The sequence below is a fragment of the Lepidothrix coronata genome, unplaced genomic scaffold (genome assembly GCF_001604755.1).
Source record: "Lepidothrix coronata isolate B3197 unplaced genomic scaffold, Lepidothrix_coronata-1.0 Scaffold154, whole genome shotgun sequence".
In the NCBI taxonomy this organism is placed as follows: Eukaryota; Metazoa; Chordata; class Aves; order Passeriformes; family Pipridae; genus Lepidothrix; species Lepidothrix coronata.
The window spans coordinates 337,106-357,146 of record NW_016690334.1 but is presented as its reverse complement, the minus strand read 5'-3'; the positions used below and the strand labels follow the sequence as shown (position 1 = coordinate 357,146).

Sequence of the window (20,041 nt, the reverse complement as noted above, 5' to 3'; positions counted from 1 at the left end):
CCAGAGGCGGGGTAACGGACCCCCTCAGGGAGCTGGGGCAGGCTGAGGGGGCCTGAGAGGGGACCCCTCAGGGCCGGACTGGGGCCGCCCTCAGGCGGGTTGCGGGGACCTCCTCATGCCTGGACTGAGGCGGGCTGAGGGACACCCTCAGGGGCCGGTCTGTGAGGGGCTGAGGGGCGGGTGAAGAGCCGCCCTGAGGGGAGCCCCTTAAGGGCCGGTCTGTGGACGGCTGCGGCGGGCTGAAGGGACACTCTCGGGGCCCGTCTGAACACGGCTGACAAGCCGTCCTGAACCAGGCTGAGGGGCCGCGCTGAGGCGGACTGAGGAGACCCCCCAGGGGCTGGTCTGCGCCCGGCCGAGGAGCCGCCCCGCGGTGCCGCCCGGGGCGGGTCTGACGGACCCCTCGGGGCCGGCGGGGCGGGGCGCGCGGGGGGGGCGGGGTCTGCGCGAGGCCCCGCCCCCAGCCCCAGCCCCGCCCGCCTGTCAGAGGCGGCCGGTCCCGGGCAGGCTCGGGGCGGCCGCGGGGATGCGGCGCTGAGCGCTCCGGCTGCCCGTCGGTCTGTCCGTCCTTCCGTCCGCCGCTCAGTCAGTCACCCCGCACGCCGAGATCCCCCTTCCCGCAGCCCATGATGTGCCTGGAAAGCGACGGCTCCTCCGGCAGCAGCCCGGGCTGCGGCGGGCGGCTGCGAGCCGGTGACGAGGAGGAGGAGGAGGACGGCGAGCGGGGCTGCTGCGGCCGGGGCGCCGAGGGCGAGGTGCAGACCCTGTCGGGCAGGATGAACCCGCCGGCGGGCGGCAAGCACCCCGACCGCCCCGCCGCCCTCCGCAAGGCGCCGAGCCTCGGCCGGGCCCGGGTGGCGGCCGCCGGCATCCTCAGCGTGGGCAACGTGCTCAACTACCTGGACCGGTACACGGTGGCAGGTGAGCGCTGCCCCCGCCCTGCCCGTCCCCGGGGGCGGCCGCCGCCGTGCCCGGCGCTGTCCCGGCGCGGGGGGCGGCGGGGATGGAGCGGGGCCGGCGGGAGGGATGCGGTGCCCATTGTGCGGCCCCTCCGGTATTGTTCTCTAGTTTGTGCGAATTTTGTCGAAAATAAGAGGAGAGCCCTTTGTTCGTGCGGGCTGGATGGCGGAGCCGGCGGGGTTCGGGAGGGAGCGGCGGCGGGCAGAGGGTGCTCGGGGAGGCTCGGGGGGCGGTGGCAGCCGCGTTATCGATCCCGGCACAGGGTGACAGGTGCGGCCGCGGGGACACGGGCTGTGCGAAACGGGGATGCGAGCGTGTGTTCGCGGGTGAAAATCGCAGCGAGGCACATCGCCCTTCGCTTTGTTTCTGCGGAGCGCCTGCAACACCCGGCTGTCCTTCAGCCCTGTGCCAAGGAGGGTCCCTTCCCTGCAGAACTCCCGGGCAGGTGACAGCAGAGCTGGCAGGAGCGGGCGCAGGAGGAGCCGCCAGGCAGCTGCAGTGCACTTTGCAAAGCTGGGTTTTCTGGAGGTAAACACTTTAATGTGATGCGCTGAGGGATGCGTGACCAGCAGCGCTGCGCGAAGCGCTGTGTGCCTCGGTGGGTACTACTACTGTGAGGCTCAGCTCCGAAATAAATGTGCATTGGGATGTTAACCGTGCCATCCCTAGAGAGGACTCCTCCTTCGTTCCTTCCCAGCAGGGAAGGAGATCATCGCTAAACTTTTCCTGATTAGAAACGAAGTAGGCTTGTTGGTAATCAACTGTCTCATGTCATTAGAATATAATGCATATTCTGTGTTTGGCAATACTGATAATTTTATCTTCAGAGCTTATAAAGGGGTTTGTGCATGTATAAATTTTGCTCTATGCATATATATGTTTTAATCACTAGGACTCGATGTGGTGTTAAGCAAATCAGGTATTTGTTTATGCTGCATTAAAATAATGTATGTTTGTAGGGCAGTGATAGAGTGCAAGGGACATAAATCTAGTCTCTGTTGTCAGAATAAGTTGGCCAGGCTGTATTTGTTTTGTCTGGAGTAGGGAGATGGGGAGGATTAGAAGGAAAATTTAGCTGGCACTGTTGTGGCTTTTTGTATTATTATTTGCAGACAGGGCTCGCTCCTTCAGGAAATGTAAAGGCCACTATTGGGAGGTATTGAGTGCTGGGCTGGTCGTCAGTCTGCTCCAGAAGGAAGCTTGAAGATACAAGGTTAACCTGTTATTATTGAAGGAAATTGTAGTTTGCTCCCTTGCCCTCAAATAGGAACCTCTCTAGCAGAGAGTTTTACTACAAAGCACCGTTTTCCTTCAATGCATGGAAAGTTTCCTTTTTGGGAAGCTATTTCCCCCTCGTGCATGCTTAAAAAAAAAAAATCATAACTCATTATCTAGTTCATCTATTTGCTGTGGTACTTTCAGCAAGACCTTTGTCATCTGATTTTTCCGCCTGCAAGAAATGAAAGCAGCATCTTTTCTGGGAAGGCTGGAAAGTGCCTGACCAAGCAGAAGATAAAAATGCCTGCCTACTGCAGTGTGGCATTGCCAGTCCCAGTGCTGTGATTGCCGGTGTTTGCAGGATGAACTCTGCTTTTGCAGTGCTCAATAACTGCCCCGTGGAACTTAATCTGTTAGCATTCAGCCTGATATCAAAGGTTTGAGGTCTCAGACATCAGACTTGCCCCTGGGGACAGAATCAAACTTTGCATGGCCTTTTTGTCTTCTGTCAATTGGTATTTACTTTTCAAACTGGTGTTTTATAAAGTGCTAATCCAAAACGTGGAATAATTTAAATCCAGTCTAATAGGAGAGCTGTGGTAATAAAAATTATATGTTTTGAGCTCAAAACTGACTTGATTATAAAGTCTTCTCTGAAAGCAATCTTTGCTTTTGTATTTTGAGTCTTAGTGCATACCATATGCTTATGTGATGTGCACTTGCAGATGAATCAAGCTGGCACTTTGAATATTCAGCTCATGTCTCAAGACAGGTAATAATTAGTGAATACAACTCTCCAGACCTTCAAAGTACATTTCAAATATGAACTGTTGCAGCAACGTAATAAGGGATTTTAACACCAGCCACATTATGGCAGGGGAAGTAGCATCAGAAGTTATGATTTACCTGAGGCCAGTGAACTGTTGTGAGAACTGGAGTTAATTTCTGGTTCCAGCTCCATTTGAAACAAGTGTTAGAAGAGCATCAGTACCAATGGAAACGGGTTCCTGAGGATTTGTGTCTCAAGGGTGATCCCTCCTGTGGGTTCTGACGTCAAATAGGAGCTGACCTGTGTCATTAACCTTTCTCTTCTTGTCTTAGGAGAGTCTCGCCTCTACCCAACCATTTTTTTTTTTTTAAATGGAAGTGTTGGGAGCTTTGGGACTTCTTCCTGCTGTCAAATTTAGTCAAAAGCAGGTCAGTGGCCTCAAAAGCAATTAGTAGGCAGCTGACAGACAGATAAAAGCAAACAGAGAATCCAGTTGTATGGGCACAGTACTACAAGTGCAATTTCTATTTTACCTGAGAACTTGATTGCAGTCATTTTGACCTTCTAAAAATAAATGCAAGTATAAGAAAAAGTATATATTTAGTGTGTATGTATATATATAACAAGTGTATGCAGGTATATATTTAGTATATGTTTAGTCACTAGGAAAAAAGATCACATACAGAGTTATTTGGTCCAAATGTAGTTCCCTGGGTATCTTCCACTATTTTTTAACATCTCCACACAGAAGCTGGATAATACATATCCAGTCAATGCAAGAGCATCTTATGTAAGAGAAAGAACTAGGCTGACCCCTGCTATAGCACATCTTGCTTTATTTAAAAGTAAAAGCTTTTGCCTTGCTACAAAGTAAACAGCAAATGTGGTATTTTGTGGTGTTTGTGCTCTGGACACAAGGACATTGTGTATAATGAGTTGTTCTTGGGTAACCTTTTTTCAGGTGCAAGACACAAGAAAGTGGCTGCCAGTTTTCCTGGGTTTGGCTTAATGACTTCCCAGTTTGGACTAAATGAGTTTAGGATGGGATGTGACTTCTGGTATCTGGGGCAGAACTTGGGGGCAGTTTCCCAGACAGAGGACTTATCAGCTTCACACCTGACACTAAGTTGCAGCTTTTTTGGGAATACATGGTGAAACTGGGCCTCCACCAAGGACTGGCCTGTTTCTTGTGGTTTAAGTTTATTCCAGTACTTTAAAAATAAAAAGCCTACACTGTAGTAGTGGATATTTCAATAATGTCCGTATTTTTATATAAAGTTGGGGATTTCCACTGTGTGTGGAGTATGTTAAAATATAATAATATTTGAGAGAAGCTGTCCCAGACAAAAAGTGGGAGTGCCTCCACTGTGGCTCTTGGAAAGGAAAGACTGAAAACTGTGCTGAGCATTACCAACTTGAAGGGAAATGATCCTCTGCAATTTTCTTAATAGGTCCCTGATCATCCTGAAAACAGTTGCCTGTGGAAAAAGCGTTCTTTCGAGAGCTGTGATGTTTTGCTGCTGTTAGGAAAGCCAAGAGTGAGGACAAGGGAGAACAAGCAGCAGTGAAAGCACTGTAGGTTTACCTGTGAAACTGCAGCATTTCAGCCACCTGGCGATGCTGGGGCGCATCTTCTTCCTTAATGAAGTTTTGGGAAAAGTCATCTTCCTTTCAGCAGCTTGGAATGCGGTTTCACAATTATTCCATGGGTGACCTTTTGCTGTTGACGATGAAAATAGTGTTGCTTCATTAGGGTGTCACCTCCACCTTCTAATTCAGACGCTACTTCCTGGCATTTCTGTAGTGCCTTTAATTTAAAGGTAACGATTTAATTAAGCTGGAGAACTACCCAGCAAAGTAAATGAGTCTTACTCTCCCACTACAGAAGGGGAAACCGAGTTGTAGAGCCATTTGCCTGTGGTGATGGAGTTAGTGGCAGAGCCTTGGCTGGTATCAGCTCATCCTTGAGGTTCTCCAGTCCTGTCACACAGTAAGTCACAGGCTCTGGTCTGCTGGGTTTGTCCTTTAAGTGTCTGCAACTTGCTAATAGCCATATTTGTGTTAATTAGCCTCTCATTACAACACGTAGTTGCAAATCCAATGCCATTCTTTGAAGATACATGCATGCAAATGATCGTTGGAAGTCGACAGTCGAGTTTCAAACTATGTTGTAGGAGCCCCAGCTGAAGGGTTAGGAAAGGTTCAGCACTAACTCTCAAGTGCCAAGACATTCAAGAGGTTATGAGCCCAAACTGCTTCTTTTTACTTGTGAACTCATGTTTGTGATAGTGACATATCACCTGAGAATGTGCTTCCTACTGAATGAGCTTCGTGCAGCCTGAGATCCCACGTGGAATGGGATAAAGAGAGCCTTGTAACAAGACTCAGTGCTTACAGCTTCAGGGAGGAAACCATGAAGTGGCAGTGCAAGCTCTTCATTCTTCTGTCTCTTGTTGAGCTAATCTCAGCCCAGGACTGAGCTGTGGAAGGACTTCAGTGCTGGAAAATATTAGAAAATAATATTGACTGAATGCACTGGAGCAGCAGTGCCAGCAGCTCACGCATGGGAAAGCTTGTGAAAGGATGACAGTGTTTCCCTTGGACAGCAGGTACCTGTGACTGGCTCAAAATCCAACAAGTCCTGCACTGGGAGCAGAATTTAGGACTGAACCTCCTGCACTTCAAAAGCAGGTGACAAAAAGTGCTCAGCAGCACGATGAGGGGACTGTGTAGCAGCATCTAATTCCCTACTGCTGTGTTTTCCCTCTGTGATGGGCTTTATTGCAGAGTCTGCTCCTTCCTGTTTTCCAGTTCTTAAGTGAGTTGGCAGAATTTGTTCCAGAGTACTTTACATTTCAAGTGAAGTCTTATTATGTTTAATCACGGTATTTTTTCTTCCTTGTGCTGTAGCTTTGCCAGATTGTGACTATCTTTGTTATTACGGGCAGATTTTCCTGTTTGACTCCGAGATCCTCTTTCATGCATGTTGATTAATTTTATCCCCAAAGCATCCAAGCCATCACAGCCAGTGAATGTGGCCCTTATTACATGGAGTTAAGATCCTCATAAATATTGAGTGTGTTCTTAAGAATAATGTGATGATCTTATTAGTCCCTTGATCTCCCTGACTGTCAATATCAGAAGCTTTGTGGTCAAAAGTGTGGGAATTCTGTAATCATTCCTTCAGGACTTTTCAAATACCATACCAAGCTGTCATAGGGTTAAATTCCATCAGCCAACTTGTATAATTAATAGGAACAACTGAAAATATTTAGTCTTTATTTCATGAGAAGCAAATGAGGTGCTGGTTATGGAGCATGGTGGGTTACAAAGTTTAGCAGATGTTAAAAACTGGCAAATTTTCCCCTAATATGGCATCCCATAGGTCTTCCCTGGGCTTTCAAGTGCTGAGGAACTTGTGATTGAAAGGTGTTACAACGTTGTCTGAATGAAACAAGGTTTGTAAAGGTCTTGACGTTCCTTTTAACTGTTGCTAAAAGCTCCTGGTGCCTACTAAGGAGATTCAATGGGAATTTTATTTTACAGATAGAGAGTAGGAAATCTGGAGATCTGAACTCTTGCTGAGCTGTTGCTTGTTTGCATCATCATTGCTTGGTGTGTTTTATGGACCAGGACATGGCTGTGCAGCTTCTACTGGAGCAGGTGGTGCACCCAAGGTACTTCTGATCCACATCTCAGAGATGTTGGAGAGCTGTAGGCCATGGATGGGAGAGTCTGAAGGAGACAGGAGGCAGCACTGGTTAGTGAGGGGCTCTAGGAGATGAGCAGATATGACTTATTTTGTGGGCAGCACAGCCAAAGGGTGAGGAGGGATTCGAGGGAAGGGCAGCTTTCAGCAAGTGTTTGCATCTCCCAAGCACCATGAGCATCATAAAAACAAAGGATGGAGTTTGCTGGAAATGGATAATGGAGGATGATGCCCTTCTGGCTGAGAGAGTTTTGTGGAAATTGGAATTGTGGATGTGGGGTGATGAGTGTTCTGGAAAAAAATCATGTGTGCTCGAAATGAGTTCTGCAAAGGACCTGTGAAGTGCCTAAGGGGACATGGAAGTTAATAGGACTTGAGCAAAATGGGCTTGGGCTCAGAGCCCAGAGAGGTATAAGTGAGGTGAACAACACCTCATGGTTTCCAGAGGAGTTTGGCATGGCCATCCCTTGAAAATCGCATTTTTTGGGGAGTCGGTCTGAAAGTCAAGAGGCAAATCTGAGACAGGTACAGGCAAAATAAATGAAAAAACCCCTGAGACAACCCAAACCAAACAACAAAGCCCCAAACCAAACCATTACTTGTGAGTCCTTAACTGTTAGATCCCCACTTTGAGCTTGGGACTGTAAATCAGCTCACCCTGTTCCTGGACTGGAGGAGTACTCGCCCTGGAGTTGGTGAGCACAGCAGGCACCTCGTGCACCTTTCTCCTCGACACATCTGTTTGCATTGTTATTTTGTGGGTGTTTCTGTCTGATGTAACCCAGCTATTTCTGTAGGGTTGCAGGGAAAGGAAGTGAAAGGGAGGGAGCACTAATTTCCGCGCTCCTGGTTTTACAACAGTACCTAAATAATCAGGAAAGTGAGAATGTATGGGATCCTGGGAGGCTGAAGGGAGGTGCAATCCGGCACTTCTGTGGCCATGACGTTGGACTTGTTGCCAGTCAGGAGGTGGCTGAAGGTCACTTTTGGAGGGCTCTTGAATGAGCTGTTCAGGGTGCTCTGGTGGGCTCTCCCCGCTCCTCAGGGTGCTGTGTTTCATGGAAGCCTCCACACGAGGCATGGCTGGGAATCCCCACGTTATCTCCCGCTGTGTGAAACGACAGAGAAAGGAATTGGGTCCTCCTGTCAGGCTGATCCTTCTGGACAGCAGTGGAGCGTGTCATGAGAGCAGTGTAGGAGCTCCCACTATTCCGTACTTCTGGTTTTTTAAGGGAATAAATATCAATCAACCTTCTCCAGAACTGTTGATCTCCTACCACAACTGAGATCACAGAGCAATTTTAACTGAAGAGAAGGGAAAGGAAATACAGAAGAAAAACTCAGCTTTATGCCTTGCCAGACCTAAATTTAGGCTTCAGAAATATGAACATAGCAGGGTTATGTTGTTGGTGAACGATATTATCTCCTACAGAGTTTTTCTGTTTGTTTCTTTGTTTATGTTTTTTTTTTAATACCTTTCTTATGCTTCTGCTGGTGGCCAGAACAGAAGAGCAGAGGGAAAAGCCCAGGGTTTATCCATAGAATAGCTGCAGTAGCAGCTTGGGGCTTGGCTGGCAGAGTGAGAGAACCCTGTGCTGGAATGAAAATCCTTTCAGCCTTGGCATGTGATGATTTTTTTTATTATTATTATTATTTTAAGGCTGTGCTGAACCAAAACTGCAGTAATCCATCTTACTCCTTGTTCAGGCTTCTGCCAATAATTATGTAAATAACAGATCACAGCTAATTATTTGTTTCATAGCTTCCCATTTTCTGTATTTGTGTTAGAAACACGTCATTATTATGTTAGGATGCCAGGCCTGGGTTCTTGGCCACATGGCAAACACCCAGAGTGGGTGAACTGACAGTGGCAAAGGGCCTCGTGTCGCTGTGAAACCTGCAGGGCCCGACTTGAACCTGCCTGAAGGTTGACTCTGATTCCCTGCCTGTGCTGGGATTTGCTGATCTGAGCTCTCTGCATATTCTCCTTCCAGAGGAGGGATCCTTTGGGAGGCTTTGCCAGCACAGCAGTTCGGAGCTGGAAGGGGGGTCTTGCCCTGTTGTTGATTTGCAATTTTCTCTTCTTTCTGCCTGTCACCTTTTGCATTTCATAGTGCCCGTGTGGTGGTGATGACCTTGGGTGTTCTGCATTTATCCTGGCCCAGGTAGTTGCTTTAGTCCAGCTTTGGCACCAGGAGGGTGGTTTGGGAAGTCCACAAATCACTGTGTGCTCTTGCTGTGTTCCCCTGCAGTGAGCCTTTTCATCTGTAAATGTGAGACTGAAAGGATTTCTTTCCTAATAATTTTCCTTAAGACACTGGATTTTCATGCTTACATTGCCAGTTGGTTTTCTCCAACACGCTTGTGCTTGTGAACTCTCTCCCAGCCAGAGCCACTATGGATTGGCACGGGATAAATACTCTGATGTGACACCAGCTGCCCACTGCTGTCCAGGCTTTGGTCCTGGAGCAGGTTGGTGTATGAAATGTTGGTTGTGAGACACTGAATCAGGGCTGCTGAAGTGCCTTGGGCCAGGCACTAATTTTGTGCAGTTTCAGGCCTGCTGTCGGTGCTAAATAATAATTAATATGGAATTGCAGCACTATTAATAAATTCCAGCTGTGCAAACTATGCAATAAGGAGAAATTATTTCTATTGCACCAGCGTGGCTCATAAAGAGGGGTCATTGCCCGTGTTGGTGTGCTGAGCTATTAGAACTCAGGTGCTGCTGCAGTTAGACCAGTGTGGAAGCATTTCTAATAGTCTTGTTATTTCCGTCTGGCAGCCTGAAATGCTGACTAACTTTCGGGATAACAATCTTTTGTATATTCAGGAAACAAAATACCCAAGGGCCACTGGTGACTGACAGCTCCAGTGCTCTGATTCAAACTGACAGTTCCTGATCAGCTCCCTCTTGGATGTGTTGGTTCCTCCTCTCGTGGGGAGGAGAAGAGGGAGGACAAAAACTGATTTCATGTGGTAGTATGAGGATATGAGGCTTTTTTCTTTTTTTTCCCTTCGCAGTTTTTCAGGAATCTGTAAGTCAAAAGTACCCGAACAAGGTACCTGAGTATTAGTGCTTGGAAGGGCAAACATTGATCTCTCCAGGATGACTTTCCTGTAACAAAATACAGCAAATACAGAAATATTTTCATATATATATTCCTGTAACAAAATAGAGAAAAGATCTGCCCTTCTCCCCAACAGCATTTCTGAGCTGTTGAGGGAATAACCAACTTTATTTCATTTACCTCTGTGTTTATTTAATCTACTTTTTGTACACAAGCAGTGAGCAGCACTTCCCCAGCACGTGCTGCCGGGAGCTTGTGGGCTCTGTGGTGTGCTTTGAACCGTACTGAAGTGCTGCAAAAGCAATAAAATCAACGAGTTTTTCCTTCTCTTGCCTATTTCATTGTAGCAGGGTCTTGGTAGAGCTGCTAAAGTTTCGTGTCACTCGCTGTTCCCTTCATAAAACTGGTATTTTTAGGGAGTGGGAATTTGCACCTCTTATGTGTTGGCAAATTCCAGCTTGGCATCAATGGGTGTTGCTCACAGTTATTTTGTAAGGTGGGATGTGTGACCAGCTCTGGGAGGTAGTGCACTGTTTATATGTGGTTTAACATATTGGGTAGACCTTTCAGGACTTAAGTAAATTTTGGGTCACACTCTCAAGCCCCTGGGCTTGGGGGCACTGGAGAAGGGGGGGCTCTTAGAAGCTAAAACACCTTTTCAAGTACAGTTAGAATTACCTGTGTCCTTAAAGGTGTGCTGAGATGCACGTGGTATTAAAGCACATTTTTATTAGCAATTTAAAAGTGTGGAATACTTTAAATTATTACAAAGCTACCAAAATTTTCATGATTTTGTACTGTGGACCAAGAGAGTTGCAACAGTAACTGAAGAAGAGAGAATTAAATCACTTTTCCTCTGCATTTCATTGTGCTTTTAAAACTTCTGTTTGGAAGTGGCTCAAAATTATTAATGCTCCTGTAGTCCCATTATGTTCAAAAATATGTGATGGTTTAAATGTCAAACTGCACCTCACTGCAAGCTTACATTTGCCTCACAAGTGTGCATTTAAATCACTTGCATTGCTGAAAGCCACTTAACAAGAATAAATTAGCAGTGGAGCTGATGTTTGAATAAAAACAGGAGTTATGTGAGTGGCTGGAGAGAGCTCTCTGTCTGTGAGCACATGCAGCACACTCTGAATCAGGATTTAACATTCTTGATTTAAATATTTAGTCAAGCTCTATTTATACCATTTTCTGTGTGAATGGGAGATATGTTCACCCCCATTTAGGCCTTACTGGGCTTTGTAACCTGATGAAGTTTGGTTTTATTCGCTCAGACTTGAGCAAATGAAGCACAGGCAGCTTCAGTCCTGAGTGGGAGAGGTTTCCTGGGCCTTTCCCCCCCGCAGCAGGAGGTTTGTGTGTTCAGCAGTGGGAGAGCTCGGGTTGTCCAGGCAGTCAGAGATGTTGTCCAGGCAGTCAGAGATGTTCAGCCCCTGGTCTCGGTGCAGAGACTGCCAGAAAACAACAGGCAGGCTCAGTCATGGGGTGGCCATCACTAGTTAGTAGATTTAAATGACTGATCTGATAATTAAGCTGTTTGTAAATTCAATTAATCGCACTTTCAGCTGGCAAAACTGCCATTTTTCAGTGCTTCAGTTTTCTTGGTGGCTTAAAACAAATAAAACTTTTGCTTTAGTGAAAGAAGCCGTTGAGAAGAAAATTTTTTAACAGCACAGTTTTCCCACTGTTTTCAGGGCTTTCTTTATTCTGCAGGAGCAAGGTTTTTTTATTTTTTTTTTTTTTTAATCAATGCCTTTGACATAATATAGAAGACCCCTGTTTGCAGCTTCCATTCAAACATGTGGACTCCAGTTGCCTCTGCTGGTGTTGAGTCATAAAGGCAGGAGACCTAAAATACAGATCTCACAGTCGTGCAGGAAGTTTCTATTTTAAAAAATAGGTTCATAAGTGTGGTGTTTCTGAAATATATCGGCTCCTTTGTAATTACACACTTCGGATATTAATACATATAATTTTGAAAGTGTAATTTAGACTCCGGTAGGTAGTGTCATGACAATTTTAAGGTAGATTTAAAAATATATTATATCTAAATATCTCAAGAGAAATTTTTCTTCTTTAGTGGTATTCTTGGGCTTAGTCTGGAGGACCTGATCTAGACTCTGGGTGGTTTTTTTTTTTTGTTTGGGTTTTTTTCTTTTGCAGAATGCAATAGAGGCTGAATTGTTCTGTCTTTTAAAGGAACAGTCCCTGGGTGCTTCTATGAGATTTCAGGGCTAGAGGGAAGCAAGAGCACACTCTGGATAATTTTAGGTTACGAGGTCTGGTTGGAAAAGTCTCTTGGCAGTTGTTAAAAAGCCAGACAGCAAAAGACTTGGCTGGTGGGGAGCTGGAAGAGTGTGGCACCTACAAGTGCTCTGGGCCAAGTGTCAGAGTGTGTGTGTGTGGTGTTCACACCAACTCCAGACCCTCCTGCTCCAGGATCTATGGCTTTTAACAGACTGGTTTTCCCTTTAAATTCAGAGGGGTGTCCTTCCAGCCAGAGCTGCTCTGTGGTGTGTGGTTTGCCGAGGGGAAAGCGAGTCACTGTCTGTCTCCCAGAGGCCCAGGCCGTGTCACAGTGCCCCTGGCATCTCGCTGGGGACCCCGCCCAGGGCCCTGTTCCTTCCACACGGGTGCCTGGGGGGTCCTGGCTCCTTCCCTGCCCTCCCTGCCCTCCCTCCCCCGGGCTCTCACTCGTGTGTGATCAAATCAAGCAGTGGCACAGCCCCAGTGCAGAAGAGCTGCTCTGTTTGGAGCCGTCCCTCTCCCATGTGCACACGGGTTCCGTGCTGTGCACCTGCCGTTGCTGGCTGCTGCTCTGACCTCGTGTGCCAGCAGCCTGTGCTGATAAGCCTTCCCTGTTCCTTCTATCCCAATTAGTAGTTTTAAGGACACTTAATTCCTTGCCAGTCTTCTAAAGCTTGTCTTTGTCCACAAACACTCTGCGTTGTATTTGTACGGGGGCCAGGGGCAGAGAGCTTTCAGAGCACGGAGTGAGGGCTGGAACAGGCAGTGTTAGGAGGTGTCTGTTAAAGACATAAAGGCAGCAGCCCAAAACACCAGCAATTGCTGGGCAGTGATAGCTGTGAGGCTGCTGTGTCATTGGAGCTGTAGCAGCCACTTGTGCAACGCTGCAGATTTCTCTTGGAAGGTTGGTAAAGCCTTCCTTGCCGTTTCTGTTCAGCTCCCTGGGCATTGTGCCTTCTCTGGGGTACAGGGCTGCTGCCCTTTTCCTCTGTGCCAGCCCCTCCTGCCCGAGCAGCTGCACCCTGGGCAGGGTCGAGGGGCAGCCCCTGGGCTGTGGGACTTGCCAGGCCTGCCTGAGCCCTCCCTCTGTGCTCCTCACAGTCTGCTGAGTCCCTTGGAGTCACACCAGCTCTGAAACCACTGCCTGCATCACTGCCTACAGGGTGTCTCCTTATCTCAGGAAGCCATCTCATTTCAACATTTTACACTTCACAGTATTGACTTGTTTCAATCCAGAGTTTTTTGGTTCCACACAGACTTGTATCCACTCTCTTTCCAGCACTGAAGATTCCTGAGACAGCATTGGGCAGGGGAGCTTTATGAAAGCCCAGCTTAGAGAAGCAGCAAACTGTGGAGTTTGGTTTCCTTTGGGGTTCGTTGCTGCAGCCCCCTCACTGTGATGGATAATTTTCCCGTGATGGATCATTTTCATGCAATGGACAATTTTCACATGATGGATAATTTGGGCAGTGGATGATGCCCCTCTCACTGGTGGGTGTTAGAGGTAACAGTACCCATGGAAGGGAGGATCTCTGCTGGAGTTGGAGAACATTGATGGAACTGAGCAGGGTGCAGCCTCCCTCATTGCTTCTGCTCTTGCATTGTTAAAAACGTGGTAATCATTTTAGCTGCTCAATCTCTCCCATTGATAATTGCTAAATGCAGTTACTTATGTACAAGCAAGCTCAAACAATGGGAAATATATGAAATATGAAGCCTTTCTTTGTGCTGGGGTGGGAACATACATCTTGCTGTGGTGAGGAATGTTCACCTCTTGTTTCCGAACATTGTGTTCAGCAGATGAGCTGTTTCCTCCTTCTCCTTCAGGTTTTGGTCTCTCCATTGGAGGCAGGGGCTGAGAGGCCGTGCCTGGATGGGCTGTTAGAGTAATTATCCCAATGAACAGGCATGGCTTTAAAGATGCTGTGGTGTGATTTTATTGTTATTGAGTGGAGCAGGGTGGAAATTGGCTTGGTTCTTGTTTTGTTTTTCCATAGCTCAGTCTATTGACATGTAGATAAGGGAGAGTCACATTGAGAAAGAGCTGCCTTTTGACTCCAGCAGTGTCCCCAACTGGGGAGAAGGCTGAAGAATGCAAGGGAACCTAAAAAAAAATAATCCCATAGCTGACAGCCTCCTGCCAAGCAGCATGTTGGCAAAAATGATGGAGTTTGACCTCTGCTGGGTGACTCTGTCACTGTTGAGTAGTGAGAGAAACCCCCTGCACAGGCAGGAGAACGATTTTACACTTCCTAAGGTACAAGAGTAAGTTATAGGGAAACATCGTTCTTAAACAGTTGCTCTCAGCCCAATTTCATGGAAACTTTACCAACAAAACAAATACAAAGTCTCTTTTTAAAAAAAAGCCCTTAAAATAGAGACGAGGTTAAAAGGAGACCGTGTCTAATTTTGTTAGAGTTGTGGCCCTAATTTGTCGCTTCTGGTGACTTGAATTCCTCACAAATTGCTGGTTTGTCTGCAGCTCTGTAATTCCCACATGCTGTAATTTTGCCCTTGGAAACGTTGGCCAGGGGCAGCTCTCCCTTTCTGAGCTGGAATTTGGAAGGCTTCAGCGTGGTCTCCCTCCGTGCAGTGGAGGTGGGGGGTGGCCTGGCAGGGAGGACTGAGCAGTTGTGGGTTGTGCTGGGACAGAAACCCCCCAGGATTCCCCTGGGAAGGCTGTGAGGATGAGCAGGGCTCTGGGGTGCAGGAGGTGTGAGTGAAGGCAGCACCTGGGTTGCATGTTGGCTGTAAAGGTTGTGTTCTTTGGCAGCAGTGTAACCATCCAGCAGAAGGATGCCCTGGAGAACCAGGCTGTCTTCTTCTAGGACACCTCAAAATGTGACTTTGAGAGTTGCTGCAGGAACAATTCTGAGGTGTTTGCTATGATAAAAAAATCCAAGAATCTTCCAAATCATGTTTTCTGCTCTTCAATTCTTATCATTTTCACTCTCGTGACCAGAGACAGGACTCAAGGCAATGCTGTATGAAGCTGAGTCAGGGCAGGGTTAGGTTGGATATCAGGAAAAGCCCTTTTACCCAGAGGGTGGTTGGGCACTGAACAGGCTCCCCAGGGCAGTGGGCACGGCCCCAGGGCTGACTGAGTTCAAGAAGTGTTTGGACAACACTCTCAGGCACGTGGTGGGATTGTTGGGGTGTCTGTGCAGGGCCAGGAGTTGGACTGGATGATCCTTGTGGATCCCTTCCAGCTCAGCATATTCTGTGAGTCTGTGATTCTCTCAGCTGCTGGAAGGGTCAGATATTGCTGAGAGCCTTTGGCTGGTTTGGAATCACTAACCACATGCTTTGAGGTTGAGCTCGCACCCAGTCTCTTCATTTTAGGCTGTATATTTAACTGTTGTGTCACAAACTGAAAGAATATGTCATTTATTATCAGGTCTGGGAACTTGAAAAGCTGAGATGAAAGGAGAGGTGGATCTCAGTTGCACTTTTGGGTTTCACCTTGGTTTGGAGTCCTGAGAAATTTAACCTTATTCTTTGTTGTTTGCTTTTTCCATCAGTTTTATCCTCTGTTTTAATGATCATTACTACACTTAGTATGGATCTCTCAAGTAAGAGGACATGGGGAAATGAACTCCAGCTCAGCCAGACCTAATACACCAGTAAATGGAATTAACCAATTATTCAGATCTTTAAGGGCTTATGATGTAACTAAACATGTGGATGGAAGTCACTCCTGAAGTACAAAGATAATTTAAGCTCCAGATATTTTTCACTTTTCTGCTCAGCTCTAAAATTTAACAGAGTGTTGATGCTTACTAAAGTAGTCACAGATGCTGCTAAAACAAATCTGAGAAGCCTGGGGAGGGCTTTTTGGGTACACACTAATTGTGCATTATTTCCATTTACAGTTATTGCAATTAAGGACACAGTTTGTGCTGGTTATGAGCACACAAGTAACAGTGAGGGCTGTCAGGAGGCTGGATCTCTCTGCACATGGATCACCTGTTCCATCCCTATGGGCACAGATTCCTTCACTGGCCTTTCCTTACCTGTAATCTCTGCTGTTGGCAGCCCTTGGCTGATAAGGGTCACCATCATTATCTCTGCTTCTCAACAAACTAATGGGGTTCTATGTTGTTTAATATGGAGCAGAATCTGGGCCTGCAGTGTGCTCCTGTGCAGACCCAGGCATGGCAAAAAGGCAAAAACCACAGGCTGGAATTTTAGGGAAGACTGTGTAATTTAAGCAAAATGCTCTGCCTGATAGGCTGCAACTGTTTATTTTTCAAATGTGCCGTGGAAATGTTAGTAGTGGGTTTGTATAAAGATGTTTGATTGTGAAGGAGGAATGTTTATTTGGGGCTGAAAAGTTTCAGAAAGGAAAGGATACACATATCTTGATCAGAAAGGAAGATAGCTGGGCTGGAGTCTCTTCATGTCAGTGCGAATCCAGGGCAGTTGCAGAGTGTTTACACTGCACAGCTGAGACCCAGGTTTTACACTTTATTTCCCTATGGTAGAAAGGATAGATGGAAGAAGGAAGAGAGAGCTCAGGCTTGGTTTTGGGCACTGCCATGAAGTGTTGCTGTTTGTGTTATCACAGAGCAGGAGGGCACCCTATTGCAGAAGTCCCTGTGCTCTTCAGCTGCTGCACCCCCATCAGTGGTGCTGGGAGCAGGAGGGCAAGGAAAGAGGATTGGGAGGAGGCTCAGCCATGTCAGGCACACATGGGAACCACAGATGGCCCTTCTTCCAGAGCCACCATCCTGCAGACCTGCCCTGTGCCCTGGGATAACTGGGCACAGCCTCTGCTTTCCCACCCAGCATAGCACATAAAAACTCCTCCCAAATAATCCCTGCTCACAGTGGAGCTGTGACTTAGTGGTTATTATTTTAATATCATAGTGTTGGTGAGGATGCTGATGGGCCTCGTGCTTGGAAACCGGGAGCAGCAACCAGAAGGGGCCGATCCCAAAATGTCTTCTCAGAGAAACAAAGGGACTTTTTCATCTACCTGCTCCAGTGGTTTCCAGGCTGCTGGGAGAGCTCTGATGCTCCCCTTGCTCCCTGTTGTTTGGCAAGGCCTTCCCGTGTGTCAGAGCACTGTGCCCCTGCAAACGAATAGGCAGTTAATTTAGGAATGAGTTGACTTGAATGCCTGATTTCCTTTCACACCTCTTGTTTGCAGCTGATCTTAGTGTGTACGAAAACATGGAGCTTTCCCTGCATTATTCTGAGAGAGTGTGTGTGAAAGGGAGAAAGAAATATGATGATGATCAAAAACATGATGATGATGGGGAGCTTTTAAATACCTGTACTGTGGCAGAAATCGAGGATGTGATTCAGAACTTAACAGTTGATATGGACTCAAAGAGGAAATAAATGCAACTCAAAGAGCTGCAAGAGGCTCTGGAACCAGGTTTGGATTAGGACATGCTGCAGCTGGAATAACACGTTTGGTCATCTCTGGAGGCTCACGTGGATATTTGTAGGCAGTAGCATTGTTAAGTTTGTCTTCTAAGGCAAATAAGTAAATTGTTTTCTGAAGGGAGGAGAAAGTAAAGCAGAAGCACAGCTTCCCCTTTCCTTCCAGGTGCTCCCTTCCTGCTCCACTCAGGGCATGGCCACACGAGGAGTAGCTTTGGCAGGTGACTTGGGGAGCAGCAGTGAGTGGATCAGGGCAGGGCAGCTTTCTGGGAATAAGCAGCTGATAAGGGAGGTACTGGGACACTGCTCATTGCATAAGGAAGGTTAGGCAATCAAATTTTTGTGGGGGTAAAACCCCAGACAATGTCCTTAAGCCACTGGTAGTATTTTGGTAGCCAAGCAAAAGGCAGAGGATTTTATTTACTTGTAGTTTTACAGAGGGCTTGTTTCCCAGCAGTTACATGATAAAAAAAGAGCACTGAGTTGGTCAGGATAGAACCTGGAAAAGCCCTCTAAGATCCAGTTGTTCCCCAGCACTGCCAAGGCCACCACTAACCATGTTCCCAAGGGCCACATCTACAAGTCTGTTAAACCCCTCCAGGGATGGGGACTCCAGCACTGCCCTGGGCACCTATTCCAAACCCTGGCAACCCTTTCAGTGAAGATACTTTCCCTAATATCCACTCTAAACCTCCAGATACCTGTCAGAGGGACAGAAATGATGCATTGCTTTCTTGTGTTCTCCTTTCTCTGTTGACCTGTGGCCTTGTTGTCTTATGACTGAGCGAGGTGTTTGTATGGGGAACCATCATTGTTCTGTTTGCAAAGAAATAAATAATAGTGTGGTGGCAATGTCTGATGGCAACTCACACCCTGCAGATAACAATTGCCACAACTGTGGCCACAAGGATGAGTAGTTTGCCATGAGACTTAGAGATAAGTAGCTTTTGGATGTGATTGAGTTGCATTCTGGATTTGGAGCCTGGCTTTTTTCTGTTTTGGGGGATTTTCTGCACAACCATGTGGTTTTGTAGAGTTTAGTCTTAAGGCATTCAATGGCAGCTGTTTTAAGGAGAATGCCAGATCTCCCAGGGGTAAACAAACCCCCAGGAGATGGCAGTTCTTAAATCCTCCTTCTTGAAAAGTTGGGACTGATTCCCTAAGCGTTTCCTCATGGAATGAGGCAGAGCTTGTGCTGCTGTCAGATGGAAACTAAAGCACAACAAATGTCTGCTGAAGGCTCTGAAAGGATTTGCCTTCTGTGAAGCTTCTGCCTTCCTTGCTGAAGTGGGGGGGGGATTTCTCAGAGAATCTCATAGGATTGTTTAGATTGGAAAAGACCTTTAAGACCATTGAGTCCAACTCTTAATCCATCACTAACCATGTCACCAAATGCCAGGTCTGGAGGTGACTCCCTCTGCCTTTATTGACCTCCTTCCTTCAGTCCTACTTTCACTTGAGCTCATACTCTTTACCCTGAACTGGCCCAACTTCCTGCAAAAGTAAGTACTTAAAAATTAGATAAGCATAAAGTTTATTCGAAAGTACATAGTGGGGGATGAAGAAATCCTTTGCATATGTTTAAACAGTGCTTGCAGTGTGACTGCCATTAGGCTTAGACTGTTTTGTGGCTGCTGCTGCTCCACCACGGCAGAAATCTCATTCCAGCTGCGTGTGTGAAGGGTGTAAATATCAGAACCAGCAATTTTCCTCAAGCATTTTCATTGCATTTGAATGGAGCCCAGGAAAAAAAAGCATCTGATCTGACAAGCAAACCTGATGATAGCTCCGGGAAAACAGGTTTTTTGTTTTTTTTTTTTGTTTTCCAAGCAATTTCTGCAGTTTTTCCTCCACTTCTCTATTGCACCATTTAGCTGAATGGAGATATATTCTGCCTCTAGCACCCAGCAGGAGCCTTCTGTCTATAGATGTTTTATGCAGTCTTTTCTTTTTGCAGTATCCTAGGGTGCTGTGCCTGAGGTGAGTAATTTTTTTCCTCCTCTCTCCCCCAAAAGTGGCATTAATAACAACACAAAAGGAGGAAATGATACCAAAAAGAAGATAGGAGAGGGTGGAGCGTGTCTGCATTTGATAAATGTCATTTCCAACACCTACATCTTTTAACATCCAACATCTCCTGTTGTCCCCAAATGTCTGCAGTCCTCCTGTGGGCCCTTAAAGAAGAAAGGGAACAGCAGTTTGTGACCCCACAGGAGATGAATTAATGCATTTAAAATGCATTAATTGCAAGAGATTTCTCTCAGTCTCTGCCATTGCAGATATCAAGTTGGTATTTTTTTACTCGTGGCAGACACTGATATGGGCACAGCCAAGTAAAGAAAGAAATCTGAAGTTAGTTCCAGGGTGGACAAGGTTCAGTGTGTGTGTTTAAATAATGGCCATTTAAAGACAAACTGCTGGTCCTGTCTCTGAACACACAAGGAAAATCTGCTCTGTTTGGTTTTGGTTTCAGGGTGCAAGGAGCAGTTCTGATTCCTCAGGGTCAGTGCCATCACAAACCGGGAGCGAAATGAGCAGGAGACAAAACAAAAATCAAATCCATCGCTTGGGAATTTGAGTTGACACGAAAGGCAAGTTTCTTCATTTTGGGAGGAGCAGTCCAGCTTTCTAGCAGCAGGAAAAAAAAAAGTTAAGCTGATTTAGGGAACA

General features: G+C 46.8%; 1 protein-coding gene across 1 annotated transcript in view; it reads left to right on the top strand.

The window, feature by feature from the left end:
* The first annotated feature begins 626 nt into the window (after positions 1-626).
* Positions 627-20,041, top strand: part of SPNS2 (sphingolipid transporter 2) — a 132,657-nt gene continuing 113,242 nt past the window's right edge. Inside the window, exon 1 of the mRNA XM_017828836.1 lies at positions 627-921. Within this exon, the coding sequence (XP_017684325.1) occupies positions 627-921 (295 nt within the window). The remainder of the gene's footprint in view (positions 922-20,041) is intronic.